The sequence below is a fragment of the Oratosquilla oratoria genome, chromosome 20, assembly GCF_046742065.1.
Source record: "Oratosquilla oratoria isolate Oo_2021 chromosome 20, ASM4674206v1, whole genome shotgun sequence".
In the NCBI taxonomy this organism is placed as follows: Eukaryota; Metazoa; Arthropoda; class Malacostraca; order Stomatopoda; family Squillidae; genus Oratosquilla; species Oratosquilla oratoria.
In genome coordinates this window covers 21,914,378-21,929,338 of record NC_134796.1, presented here as the reverse complement: position 1 = coordinate 21,929,338, position 14,961 = coordinate 21,914,378, and the positions used below count along the sequence as shown (strand labels likewise).

The window sequence follows — 14,961 nt, the reverse complement described above, 5'->3', positions numbered from 1 at the left end:
GGCAAGGGGGGGCTTGCCCTCCACCACAAGTCTCGCACACTATAACCATTCTCTGAGCCAGGTATGAATTAAGCACAAGGTTTGTCAGGCAAGAAGGAACTGTTTAGAGGGGTGGTTGAGGAGGGCCATTAAAGGTAAGGAGTACCTCAGGTTTGTATCAGGGAAAAATAGATTTTCCTGCGAAAATTACATTTGTTCCAAAGAATACAAAATCTTCGGTACTCCTTACAATAGGAGACTTGGACTTAGGAGGGAAGGAAGTTGTTATCTAGCCTGGGAAACCGCTGTAAGGAAAATCTAGTGTGCTAAGACTATGTTGACCAGACCCCTATACATTCCCCTCACTTTGAAGTGCACCCCTTTCTGTTCCCTGGAGTGGAGACAGAAAGGTTATAATCACTTTTGTACCACTGAAGGGCTTGAATTGATTCCCTTGGAATGCTTGAGAGCCCGCGGGTGAGGTAAGGGAATGCAAGAGTATGAGAAGGACTTTGGAAAGTTATCCCTGCAGTTGCCGAGCCAGAACCTGGATGAGTTGTCAGGGTTGGCTGTGTGCTCTTGAGGAGGGGTATATCATTTTCAGGACTTCTTGGGCGGCCACTATGGGGCCCAAAGATAAGTTCCCTAAAGATTCCCGCATAACTTCTTTGAGGTAAAAGGAAGTGAACGTATTCTGGCTCTTCCATATACCTGCTTGAAGAACCTGGTTGACTGACAGATTCTTTCTGATGACTAGGGAGGTCCCTACTGCCCTCAGGTCATGGACAATCTGTGTGGTTCATGTCGCAGGCTCTGCGGATGACTTCCATTGTCCAGTAAGAAATGGAATTCTTAGTGATGGGCTACCTTTAGTAGAGATGAACAACCTCTTTAATTCTGGTCGAAGATGTTCGGTTCTCTTGATGTAGGTCCGGATGGCTCGTACCGGGCATAGAACTGTTTCAGTCTATTCTCCCCCTGCAAATTCGTCTAAGGATGGAACACTAAAGGACCAGAATCTAGGGTCGGATTTGGCAGGATCTTGGTTGTTGGCAATGAATTGAGGCATGAAAGTGAAGGAGACCTCTTTCCATCCTTTGGAATGGGCGACTCTATAAGAGATGGCATGTAACTCCCCTACTCTCTTGGAAGATGCCAGGGCTAGCAGAAAAAACTGTCCTCTAGGTGAGGTCCTTCAGATGTGCCTCTCGGAGAGGTTCGTAAGGGGGACCCCTCAGAGAGTTCAGGACTAATGCCACATCCCGCAGAGGAGAACTGATTTCCCTGGGGGGGCATGATCTTTGAAGTGCCTGAAGAGCATGGGAATTTCCGGTAAAAGGGCTAGGACCATGCCCTTCAGAGAAAACACCTGATTTAGAGCTACCCTATAGCTTTGTACTGCCGAGAGGGAGATCTTCTTGGACTTCCTGAGGAAGTGGAAGGAGGCGATCTCAGGAATGGTGGCTCGATCTGGGACTAACTTCCTGGAGTGGCACCATTTTGCAAAGGCATTGCATTTCCCTTGATAAAGGTTAGCTGAGGAAGAGCGAATAGGAGCGGACATGTCCTCTGCCACTTCTCTGGGAAAACCCTTCTTTAGGAGGATCCGGACCATAGTCTGAATGCGTGAAGATTGAGTGCTGAAGGGTTCTTGTGTCAAGGTCCGTTGATGGGTGGATACAGAAGATCTGGTCTTCCCTGAAGGGCCAGAGGCTCTTCTACTGCTAGATCGAGGGCGTCTGGAAACCATGGGGCTTCGGGCCACCAAGGAGCGTTCAAAGTCATCCGAAGGTAGGATGCGTGTCTTGCTCTCAGGAGTACCTTCTGGAGCAAGGGAAATGGTGGGAAAGCGTAGGAGTCCAGGTTGTCCCAACTTTGCAGCAGAAGAGCGTCTTCTCCTGCTGCCAGAGGATCCGGGAAAGGGCTGAAATATATTGAGTTGGTGATTCCATCTAATTGCAAAAAGGTCCACTAGAGGGGAGTCCCATTTGCTGAGGATGAAGTTCGCTACCTCTCGATAGAGGGACCATTCTGTGTTGATTATCTGATTCTTCCTGCCGAGGTGGTCCACCCAGACATTCCTCTTCCCCGGGATGTAGCGGGCTTTGAGTGACACCTGGAGATTCTTGGCTAGGTTGAGGATGTCCATCATCAGAAGGCATAGTTCCTGGGAGACTGTGCCCCCCTTGCTCGTTCAGGTAGGCTACTACCGAGGAATTGTCCGACATTATGCCCACTACTTTTCCTGAGACTTGATCCTTGAAGTGACGGAGAGCCAGGAGTACTGCTTTCAACTCAAGCCAATTGATATGGGCTGTCCGCTCGACTGTGGACCAGGAACCGCTGATGTGATCGTCGTTGAGGTCGGCTCCCCAGCCCTCCTTGGAGGCATCGGAGAACAGGAGGACTTCGGGGGGAGATGGGCCGAGGGGCATCCCCATGAGAAGGTTGCATGGGCCTTCCACCAGAGAAGAGAATCCTTGACTTCTTCGGCGAGGGAGATGTGTTGTAGGGGTTCTCCCTCTTGCGGGGCCCACTGAGACTTGAGGAGCCACTGTAGCGGTCGCATTCTCTGTCTACTCCTGGGGATTAATTTCTCTATGGAGGCCATATGGCCCAGGAGTTGGCATTGTGTCGCCGTCAGGAACCTGGTCGATAGTGCCTGTGCAACTAGAGAAGAGAGATTCTGGATCCCCTTTTCTACTGGGAAGGACTCCATTAGGGAGGAGTCCAGGACCATCCCCAGGTACGTGACTCTCCGTATTGGTAAGAAATCTGACTTTTCCAGGTTGACTACTGTGCCCAATTTCAGGACAAAGGTTAGGACCATTCTCAGGTGTTCTTGGGATAGCTGGGCGGAATGTGCAAGGATTAGCCAGTTATCCAAGTAACGGAGTAGTTGAATTCCCCTGGAGTGGGACCACGCTGAAACGAGGTTGAACACACTGGAGAAGACTTGGGGTGCTGTGGAAAGTCCGAAGCAGAGGCAGGGGAAGTGGAAGGTGTTGCCCCTGTGGATGATTCTGGGGAATTTCCTGGAGGAGGGATGCACTGGTATGTGGAAATAGGCATCTTGGAGGTCCAGCGACACCATGAAGTCCCCTTCCCTGATAGACGCCCTTACGGACTCTGGGGTGGCCATTCGGAACTTCGTCAGGGAAAGGAACTTGTTGAGTGGAGACAAATAGATGACTGGTCTCCACACCCCTGTTGTCTTTTCTACTAGGAATAGCCTTGAGTAGAACCCTGGGTCCGGAGTCGAGACTTCCTCTAACACTCTTTTCTGGAGCAGAACGGAGGATTCCTCCGCTAGGGCCCGTCCGCGAGCCGAGTACGGGTGGAAGCTGCTGACTTGGATGGGATAGGGGGAGAGGTTTGGGACAGTGGGAAAGGGAAGACAATAGCCTGTCTTAATGACTTAGTAGGTCCAGTCTTCCGCCCCGGCCTCTTCCCATGCTCCCCAGTAGAGGGAGAGGCAACCCCCTATCTTGTGCGGAGGGGCTGGCGAATTCCTAGGATTCCTGTGGGGGAGTCCGGAGCCTCTATAATGTTTGCGTCTAGGATCTCTAGTCGTAAAGGGACGGGGCTTTCCTGTCTGCCTTTTCGATTTGGAGTGGAGGGGTAGGGAATCAGTGTGCGGGTTAGAAGGGGGGGCCCTCTTCAATGGAGCATAAATTTCTCTGAGGAGGGGATCACTGGGGTCTCCTAGGACGGTGTCTCTCCTGCGGGACTCAATGTTGGCCCAAGACGTTAAGAGGCAGGCCGCTTGATGCTTCAGAGCTCTGCTCGAGCTTTCCCATAGAGCCTGGAGGTTGCATTCCCCTTGGGGTTGCAGCCCGGGTAAAAACTCCCTTACTGAAGCCAAGACGCGTTCCAGCCAGGAGTGCACCGTGAAAGAGAGCCAGGCCCTGAACGAGGTCCCTGGATTCTCTGCCGGAAAGGATGACGTTTCTTCTGAGCAGTGAATCCACGTCCGCTTTGACAAGCTCTGATAACCGAGCCGGGATCAAGGCTGCTTAAGGTTTGTCCCTGATGGGAAGTAGAAGCATTTTTGCTGTTCCACTGGAACAGAGCGCCAGCGCGGTTTTTCGGTTGCCCGCTTTGTGAGTGCGTCGGAGGCCTGGTTCATGGCTCGTACCGCTGTGTACTCCACGGGAGTTGTTTTGTTGTTTGAGAATTGCCCGTCCTGAAGATTTCAGTCTCGAACGTGACTTCCACTTACAATTGTATATACATCCTTTTTGGCTACCTCCCTTGTAAGGGGGAAAAAGCCTTGGTATATGTATGTATATACATATACCTTACAAGGGAAGTAACCAAAAAATAAAGGAATAAAATCCACTCCCACCCATTCCCTCCCCACATACTCCATACTCCCATTCACCCCCTTCCTTATCTTGACTCCTCCTGCATTTCGTCCACTGCCCTGGGTCAGCAGCATTGTCGCAAGACACAGTACACCCACAGCAAGGCCACTTCATAGAGTCAGTGAACCCCCTCTCCATCCCCCCATGCAGAAATGGAGAAGACAGAGAAATCCCTTTGGGCTGCATCAATTTATTTTTCACACATACTCCTTCACCTCCCACCCACTCCATTTCATGCACCACATCATCTATACACAACCACTCTCCATTCACCTCAATCTTCTGTCTTCTTCCATCCTTTCTCAACAGACATTCCCCTCTTTCCCAATGTCCCTTTTATCCCCTCATGTTTGTCTACCTCTGCTTAAGCAGTTGGTAACCCCACAATAAAATGCAGCCAATACCCCAGATGGGGTATATAAAGGGGAGAAATATCTTTGAACTGCTTGTCAACTCTCCATATATCCAAAGATGGGAGTAAAATTTGACAGAGATTATGTGTCTAGTCCAGATAACCAAGTATCAGCCCCTTTGGTCTGCACCTCCACATTGTGGTGAAGAGGGTGATGGGTCTCCAACATGAAGCTAAGTTAGTAGAGGTTATCAGTGTTCATATAATCACCAATGAATCATTCCAGCAACAGACTGTGCAGCTAAGTTACCTGTCTACATTTTCATTACTGATTTTGTTCACTAACCTGTGCTACAGTGTAGTCTGGGAATGTTGTGGAGCCTGTATCCCTTGTTGGAGTTGAAGCACAGACAGACACCTGGCTGTTTTGTGTCACCGTCTGCAGTGGTGTTACCTGCACTCCACTGCTGGAAAAAAAAAATTATACATTTGGATAAGAGCAACATTCAAATATATGTAAAAGAAAGGTGATGTGATGCACAAGGGGAGAACGTGGCAGCACACTGGAAGTGAGTATTAAGGGAGAGAGATTGGAGGAAGAGGATAGTTTTAGATACTTGTGTGTGTATGTGGTGGGAAAGGGAGGAGTGGAGGCAGAATGTAGATCGAGAGAAGTGAGTAAATGCCAGGGGGATGCACAAGGGGAGAACGTGGCAGCAGACTGGAAGTGAGTATTAAGGGAGAGAGATTGGAGGAAGAGGATAGTTTTAGATACTTGTGTGTGAATGTGGTGGGAAAGGGAGGAGTGGAGGCAGAATGTAGATTGAGAGAAGTGAGTAAATGCCATGGGGGATTAAAAAGTGTAATGAGAAATAGTCATTTCGGAATGGATGTTAAGAGGAGGTTGTATGATGGAGTGATTGTGCCAACAGCACTGTCCGGGGCACAAACATGGAACATAAGGGAGGAAAAGAGGAGTCTGAATGTGTTTGAGATGAGGTGTCTGAGAAATATGATAGGGGTTACTAGGCTGGATAGTGAGAAATGAGGAGGTGAGGAGAATGGGGGTGGAAAGGGAGTTGGGAGATCAGGTTGATGAAAGAGTATTGGGATGGTTTGGACACATGGAAAGAATGAGTAAAGAAAGACTAGTAAAAGAGGTGTGGAAGGCAGAGGTGGCAGGAGTGAACATGAGGGGCCAACATAGGATGAGATGGATGGATGGGGTATAAGGGGCATTGGGAAAGAGGGAAATGTCTGTTGAGGAAGGACAGACAGTAGGGATGAATGGAGAATGGTTGTGTATGGGTGATGGTGTGATGCATGAGGTGGAATGGGTAGGAGATGGGGGGTGAGGGAGTATGTGTGAGAAATAAATTGATACAGCCAGAAGGGATTTCTCCGTCTCTTTTTCTGCATGAGAGGACAGAGAGGGGAGTTGCCAATTTAACGAAGCAGCCTTGCTGTGGATGTGCTGTGTCTGGCAAACACTGCTTCTGACCCAGGGCAGTGGGCGTGATGCAGGGATGACCTGTCATCCAGGTGCCGAGATAAGAGGGAAGGAAGAAGGTAGAGGAAAGTGGAGTATGTTAGGGATGGAATGGGTGGAAATGGTTTTTATGCCTTTGTTTTTTGACAACCTCCCTTATAAGGGAAAGAAAGCCTTTGGTATATGTATGTATATACAAATAAACCAATCTCCTGCCAAGGATCTTTCTTCCAAAAGACATGTAGCCTCCAGGAGTCTATCAACAGCCAGTGGATTGGCCCAGAGTTCAGGGCAAGGATTTTGTAGTGTTGCCTAACTGAATTGTGTTGGACAATATAAGTAAGGTCTTCTTTTGTACTTTCTCCTCCCTGTAGAATACCTGGCAAGCAATGAAAGTCCAAAAGACCCGATAAATGGGTGAAGAACTGACAAAGGGATGATGTGGCCCACTTGGATATCACCTGCTTTATATTTGGCCAAAGTAGATTGGAAGGAAGGACAAGGGTGTGGGTGGAGGGAGGGGTGTTGCCATATGGTGGAACTGTGAGGTTAAGCTCAGCTCTCAGGCACTGCTGTGTGCAATCTGAGCCTTGAGGCATTGCTTTTGATGCAAGCAGAATAGTAGGGGACTGGATGATAATTTTTTTCCCTCTAATTTGCATACAAATCCACTGCCCTGAGCATCTCATGAAAGAGACTAATGGGTCCAAGATATCTAGTATAAACCATTGGCTATTCAGTGAAGAGATTTTTGTGGAGTTATATGAAGTGACTGAAAGGCAGTGTAAGAAAAGAACTGAGTAACAAAGCCTTGCAACAACATCAAGTCTAGGAAATGCTTACCTCTGCTCTGGCATAGTTGATGGAGGGAAGAAGGGAAGCTGTGAGGTTGGGAAAAGCCCAGTCTGTGCAACCAGTGGACTGGGGAGGGGTTGCTGATTATAGTAACGTACATAATCATAAAGACCAGGAATGTTGCCAGGTACCATTGGAGCTGTAATATATTAATAAAATTATTGGCAAAACTGAATTTTGTAAAAATCTTTGAAATACTATTAATAAATTATCAACTAGGAGCTATTTATACAATATGAAATTTGTATCCTTAAGTGTAAGAGCAAGTCTCTACTTACATTTCCAGAACCAAAGTACTAATCACTACCAAGAGACCATTCTGAATTATCACAAAAAGACAAGAGCATGGTGCAAAACTATTTCAACTAAGAGTCAATCACAGCTTATGCACAAAGTTGGGAGAGATAATATACACACACACACACATATATATTTATACACACACTCGAAACCCAGGTACAACATACAGTCCTTACCTGACTGAATATCAAGGGAGCTCTGCCCTTCTGTTGTCTCTTCCTCCCTTGTCACAGGTTCTGCAACTTGCTGTAGAAAAATGAAAAATGGGTATAATTATCTATTACTTGGTGATGCCACAAAAGTGACTGATGAGAGAAGAGAATGATAGGTCTATAGGAAAAGATGATATACAAAGTGTATTGAAAGTTATAAAATCTTAACTTGGGTTATATGGGTATCATATGAAATCCCTGACAAAGGAAATGTTATAGTAGATTGGCCTGTGAAACTGTTTAATGTATGTCAGAGGTTTGGTGGCATGCATTTATTGCTCCCATGTGAAGGATATGTGGTATGAAGTGAAGGTGGGACTGTATAATGTCACTGTGGTATGTTACCTATATATTCAAAAGTACTTTTTTCTCTTTAAAAGGAGGTGGCCTATTCAAGGCATACACCCACTCTTCACTCAGCCAACATCCACTTCTTGTTCCTCCTCTCTTCACTCTTTGCAGATGAATGAAAAAGAGGCCAAGATGAAAGGGGGACTGGGAGGGGGGGGAAAGGAGAGGGAGAGATGAGGGAAGGAGAGGATAGGAAAGGATAGGAAAGGACAAGGAAGGACAAGGAAGGAAGAATTGGAAGGAGGGATATTGTAAAAAAAATATATATATATATACCTAAAAATAATAAGTAATAAATAAAATAATAAAATACAAGAATTATACAACCACATTGTATGACACACACCTTTTCAGTTGCTTTTATATTACGTATTTCTGCAACTTCCTCAACAATCATTTTCATGTGTTCCTGAAATGAAACATTCTTCTTTTAGTTACATTTACACTTAATTTATCAATAATATCTAACATTCTTTCTTTTGCAGGAGACAAGGTACTGGCCCCTTGGGCTTGCACTTCCAGATGTGGACTTCAAGAGTCCTATGCAGTCCTGTTGCATGTTGGTTGATAAGAACATCCAAATTTTTCTAGTTCTGGAGACCCCAATAAAACACCTCCTGAGACAAAATCCCAATTAGCCCACATTTCAAGGCATACATATACCACGGCTTTTTCCCCCTTTCAAGGGAGGTAGCCAAAAAGGGAAAGGCATAAAGACACCCCCACCCATTTCATCCCTAAATACACTCCACACCCCTCCCACCCTCCCTCTCATCTGAGCACCTCCTGGATGACGGGTCATCCCTGCACCTTGCCCACTGCCCTGGGTCAGAAGCAGTGTCGCAAGACACAGCACATCCACATTTCAAGGCAATAACACTAAATCTCACCCATCCATACCATCACATAACATTTCATCTGAAACTTTATACCTTCCATTCTGCCTCCTTGATATTTCAAGTCTGTTCCATACAGTATCATAGGCATAATCACACCCTTGTATTTTTATTTTTGTTCATTCCCAGATACCTATCTCTCAACAGCTTTCATTCTAAACATTTGCCTCCCTTATTCAATAATTCAACTTCATTCCAACTCCTCCATTAAAAATTGCATGCAACTTTAAATACTAAAAAGCTTTCCGCTTCCACTAGCCTTTCACCCTTTAACCACTTCAGTACGACTCAAATTCTCATGTGCAGCAGCGGCTGCCATGTAATTTGCATCACACTACTCATACTATAAAATATAGTCACTGCTGTATTACTCATTCTATTTTTCTGAGTAATAATACATACATACATATACCAAGGATTATTCCCCCTTACAAGGAGGGTAGCCAAAAAGAAAAAGGCATCAAATCATTCCCACCCATTCCATCCCTGAATACACTCCACACCCTTCCACCCTCCCTCTTATCTTAGCACCTCCTGAATGACGGGTCATCCCTGCACCTTGTCCACTGCCCTGGATCAGAAGCAGTGTCGCAAGACACAGCACATCCACAGCAAGGCTGCTTCATTAAATCGGCGACCCCCACTCTCCGTCCCCCCATTGCATAAAATGAGAGGACAGGGAGAAATCCCTTTGGGCTGCGTCAAATTTTGCTCACACATACTACCTCACCACCCATCCACCCACCCATTCCACCTCATGCTATCACATCATCATCCATATACAACCACTCTCCATTCACCCGTCTTCTGTCCTCTCCCGTCCTTCCTCAACAGACATTCCCCTCTTCCCCATAGCCCCCTTCACCCCATCCATCCACCTCATCCCAGGACGCCCCCTCATGTTCACTCCCTCCACATCTGCCTTCCACACCTCTTTTACTAGTCTTTCTTCACTCATTCTTTCCCTGAGTAATAATAAACATTGAAAAGGTGATCAAGTTCACATAATCTGGGGTAACTCATGTATGACTTACATATACAAAAGGACCCCCCCCCTCTTACAAGGGAGGTATTCACAAAAAAGGCAACATAAAAACCATTCCCACCCATTCATCTCCAACATACTCCACTCCCATCTACCTCCTTCCCTCCCTCTTGGCACCTCCTGGATAACGGGTCATCCCTGCATCTCGCCCACTGCCCTGGGTCTGTGGCAGTGTTGCAAGACACAGCACATCCACAGCAAGGCTGCTTCATTAAATTGGCAAGCCACACTCTCCATCCCCTCATGCAGAAAAGGAGAAGACTGGAAGAAGTCCCTTTGGGCTGTGTCAATTTATTTTTCAAACATACTCCCTCACCCCAATCACCCACCCACTCCCACTCATGCATCACAGCATCATCCATACACAACCATCCCCCATTGACCCCTATCTTCTGTCCTCTCCTGTCCTTCCTCAAAAGACATGCCCCTCTTACCCCCATCAATCCATCTCATCCTAGGTCGCCCTCATGTTCACTTCTTCCACACCTCTTTTCTCCCAACTCCCTTTCCACCCCCATTCTCCTCCTCACCTCGTTTCTCACTCTATCCAGCCTTGTAATCCCTAACATACTTCTCAGGCACCTCATCTCAAACACATTCAAACTCATCTTTTCCTCTCTTATGTTCCATGTTTGTGCCCCATACATAGTGCTGTTAGTACAATCACTCCTTCATACAACTTCATCTTAGCATCCATTCCCAAATGTCTATTTTTCATTACACTTTGTAATCCACCAAGGCATTTACTCACTTCTCTCAATCTACATTTTACCTCCACTCCTTTTCCTGCCACATTCACACCCAAGTATCTAAAACTATCCACTTCCCCCAGTCTCTCTCCCTTAATACTTTCATGTCTTCTGCCACTTTCTCCCCTTGTACATCTCATCACCTTACTTTTACCCACATTATCTTCAACTTCCTTCTTTCACACACTTTCCCAAACTCTGCCACTAACTTCCTCAATCCCTCCATCTGATCCTGATACAGCACAGTGTCATCAGCAAACAACTGGCCTATCTCCCATTTTTCTCCATCCCTGACCCACCACCCTTGCTTACCTCTTGCACCACCCCATCCATGTATAAACTGAACAGCCAAGGTGACATAACACATCCTTGACATAGTCCAACCTGTACCTCAAACCACTCACTCTCTTCATTTCTAATCCTAACACAAGCTCTACTACATACATACATATAACAAAGGCTTTCTCCCCCTTACAAGGGAGGTAGCCATAAAGAAATAGGCATAATAACCATTCCCATCCATTCCATCCCAAATACACTACACTCCCCTCCACCCTCCCTCTTATCTTGGCACCTCCTGGATGACAGGTCATCCCTGCATTTTGTCCACTGCCCTGGGTCAGAGGCAGTGTCGCAAGACACAGCACATCCACAGCAAGGCCGATTCATTAAATCGGCAACACCCCCTCTCCGTCCCCTCATGCAGAAAAGGAGAAGACGGGGAGAAATACCCGGCTGCATCAAATTTTTCTCACACACTACCTCACCCCCGATCACCCCACCTGTTCCACCTCATGTATCACAGCATCATCCATAAACAACCATTCTCCATTCACCCGTCTTCTGTCATCGCCCGTCCTTCCTCAATAGACGTTCCCCTCTTCCCCAAAGCCCCCTTCACCACATCCATCCATCTCATCCTAGGATGCCTGTACTTCCTCAACAGACATTCCCCTCTTCCCCAAAGCCCCCTTCATCCCATCTATCCATCCAGGGAAAAAAATACTTTTTTTTTTCCAGAGCCATTTTTTTTTCTTTCTTTCTTTTTAAATTTCACCAGAGCCATTTTTTGATACTTCCAGAGCCATGTTTTTGCAGGTTCAATTTCCTTCAAACTATTGGAGGACTAACTCATTACTCATGTGCATGAATTTTTTCTCTTTTTTTTTTAAACAAATCAGCCTTTAATTTTGGGGGGAGGGGGATGGGTGAAACTGAGCGGCAGACACAACACCTCTGTTTCCCCTGGCAGTGGTTGGGGGTGGAAATGCATGACAAGCCTTGGAATACACTGCCCCGATCTACTTCAAGCCAATCTTTGTTCCATGAGCGTATAGTAGATTCATGCTTTACTGGTTTTAGTTTTCCTTGGCCCTTGCCCGTAGAGTTTGAATTAGGCTTTGCTGGCACAGAAATGGTTCCTGCTGTCAAAAAAACTCTCCCTCAATTCTGAAAAGACTGAATCTGAGGGCAAACCATCTTCACTTGCTTCACTAGAAATCGCTCCATGATGTACGATCATCGAAAGTTTGGCATGGACGTAAACCTAAGCTAGCTAATGAATCATTTTTTATTTTTGTATTTTTTATTCTCCCTCCAAAGATCCATATTTATGAACTAAATATATCACTATCAAATGTTCATATTTATACTTAAATTTATTTACTTTCAATTACTAACCAAACATTTGATTCTATTTTGTTTTCTCATAAATACGCGAATGAGGTTATAAATGGGATTTCCCAGTTTCCCTCCTAGGCCTCGAGCGAGTTTGCATATGTACAGTGTATGTATGCATGCGGTGATGTGGTATTGGGTATGGTGCATTGTACATGTAGTCAGCGCGTTGACTGGGCAGCTAGCTGCATGCAATCAATGAACTTCCCTGCATTCAGGTACCATGCAATGCGCAACTAGCGACATTATGCAGCACGATAGTTGTGTAGAGTCTAGTCAACATGTACTATAGTATATGCCTACATGCAGCTGATACGAAGCTAGGCTAGGTAAGCCATTGAACTCTAGCAGGTATACCGCGTAAACATACGTACGTACATCAACATATTAAAGGTGATTGATGCGTTGCTTATGATATCCATTGATAATGCAATGATTGATCACGGGTAAGTTGTGCTTGCTCTGATCCTTTCATCAATGGTAATGGGATTCAGGGATTGCCAAATGATGAATAATGCATGAAAAACGTTGAATCTTGCCGCAGGAGCGATTTTTTGTGTGGGGGATCGCTCGGGGCGCTATTGGATTTGCAAGAGAGACATTGGAACTTTCCCGAGCGAAATCGCTAGTCACTCTAGTGTATTTTTTTTCACTGCATCCATCTCATCCTAGGATGCCCCATTATGTTCACTCCCTCCACATCTGCCTTCCATACCTCTTTTACTAGTCTTTCTTCACTCATTCTTTCCATGTGTCCAAACCATCCTAACACTCTTTCATCAACCCTATCTCCCAACTCCCTGACCACCCCTCTTCTCCCCCTTACCTCCACATTTCTTACTCTATCCAGCCTAGTAACCCCCCATCATACTTCTCAGACACCTCATCTCAAACTCCTTCTCTCTTACAAAGGATTACAAAGGCAGAGCATGCCAACAGGAGACCTTTTGGTCCATATCTAAGTCGGATGTGGAGAGAGAGAGAGAGAGAGAGAGAGAGAGAGAGAGAGAGAGAGAGAGAGAGAGAGAGAGATACTAATACATACATACATACATACATACATATACCAAGGCTTTTTCCCCCTTCCAAGGGAGGTAGCCAAAAAGGGAAAGGCACAAAAACACTCCCACCCATTTCATCCCTAAATACACTCCACACCCCTCCCACCCTTCCACTCATCTGAGCACCTCCTGGATGACGGGTCATCCCTGCACCCTGCCCACCGCCCTGGGTCAGAAGCAGTGTCGCAAGACACAGTACATCCACAGCAAGGCCGCTTCATTTAATCGGCGAGCCCCCCCTCTCCGTCCCCCTTTGCATATAAGGCGAGGATGGGGAGAAATCCCTTCGGGCTGCGTCAAAATTTACTCACACATACTACCCCACCCCCCCGCCCATTCCTCCTCATGCAGTCACAACATCATCCATATACAACCATTCTCCACTCACCTCTGTCTTCCGTCCTCTCCCTTCCTTCCTCAACAGACATTCCCCTCTTCCCCAAAGCCCCCTTCACCCCATCCATCCACCTCATTCTAGGACGTCCCCTCATGTTCACTCCCTCCACATCTGCCTTCCATACCTCTTTTACTAGTCTTTCTTCACTCATTCTTTCCATGTGTCCAAACCATCCTAATATTCTTTCATCAACCCTATCTCCCAAATCCTTTTTCACCCCTGTTCTCCTCCTCACCTCCTCATTTCTCACTCTATCTAGCCTAGTAACCCCCACCATACTTCTCAGACACCTCATCTCAAACACATTCAAACTCCTTCTCTCTTCTTCTATTATGTTCCACGTTTCTGCCCCATACAGTGCTGTTGGCACAATCACTCCTTCATACATCCTCTTCGCATCCATTCCCAAATGTCTATTTCTCATTACACTCTTTAAACCACCAAGGCATTTACTCGCTTCTCTCAATCTACATTCTACTTCCACCTTCACTCCACCTTTTCCTGCTACACTTGCACCCAAGTATCTAAAACTATCCACTTCCTCCAGTCGCTCTCCCTTAATGTTCACTTCCAGTCTACTGCCACTTTCACCCCTTGTACATCTCATCACCTTACTTTTACCCACATTTATCTTTAGCTTTCTTCTATCACATACTCTCCCAAACTCTGCCACCAGCTTCCTCAATCCCTCCTCTGACCCTGCCACAAGCGCAGTGTCGTCCGCAAACAACAGCTGGCTCACCTCCCACTTTTCTCCATTTTCTTTAACCATCTCCAATCCCTGACTCACTACCCTAGCATTCACCTCTCGCACCACCCCATCCATGTATAAGTTGAACAGCCAGGGCGACATAACGCATCCTTGACGAAGTCCCACCTTTACTTCAAACCACTCACTCTCTCCATTACTAATCCTAACACATGCTCTACTACTCACATAAAAACTCTTGACAGCTCCCAAAAGCTTTCCTCCTATCCCATAAATCTGCATAACCTCCCACAGTGCCTTTCTGTCTACCCTATCATAAGCCTTTTCCAGATCCATAAAAGCCCAAAAAACATCCTTCCCCTTTCCTATAGCTTTCTCACATATCTGTCTTACCACAAAGATCTGATCTACACAACCTCTACCTGTCCTAAATCAACACTGTTCCTCACCAATTACTCCTTCTGTTCCTCTACTAATCCTCTCAATTAAGATTCTCCCATAAGCCTTCCCTACTACACTCAA

At 46.2% G+C, this 14,961-nt stretch overlaps 1 protein-coding gene across 10 annotated transcripts in view; it reads right to left on the bottom strand.

Annotated features, from left to right (window-relative positions):
• The window catches only part of LOC143036394 (E3 SUMO-protein ligase RanBP2-like), a 216,592-nt gene that overhangs the window by 143,025 nt on the left and 58,606 nt on the right, over nt 1–14,961 (bottom strand). For 8 of the 10 annotated variants that reach the window (XM_076203695.1, XM_076203701.1, XM_076203703.1 and 5 more), the window contains exons 16-19: nt 8,252–8,314; nt 7,519–7,588; nt 7,031–7,181; nt 5,045–5,165 (exon numbers count right to left, since the gene is read on the bottom strand). In XM_076203695.1, the coding sequence (XP_076059810.1) occupies nt 5,045–5,165; nt 7,031–7,181; nt 7,519–7,588; nt 8,252–8,314 (405 nt within the window). The remainder of the gene's footprint in view (nt 1–5,044; nt 5,166–7,030; nt 7,182–7,518; nt 7,589–8,251; nt 8,315–14,961) is intronic. The other 2 variants (XM_076203696.1, XM_076203700.1) reach the window with 2 other exon arrangements.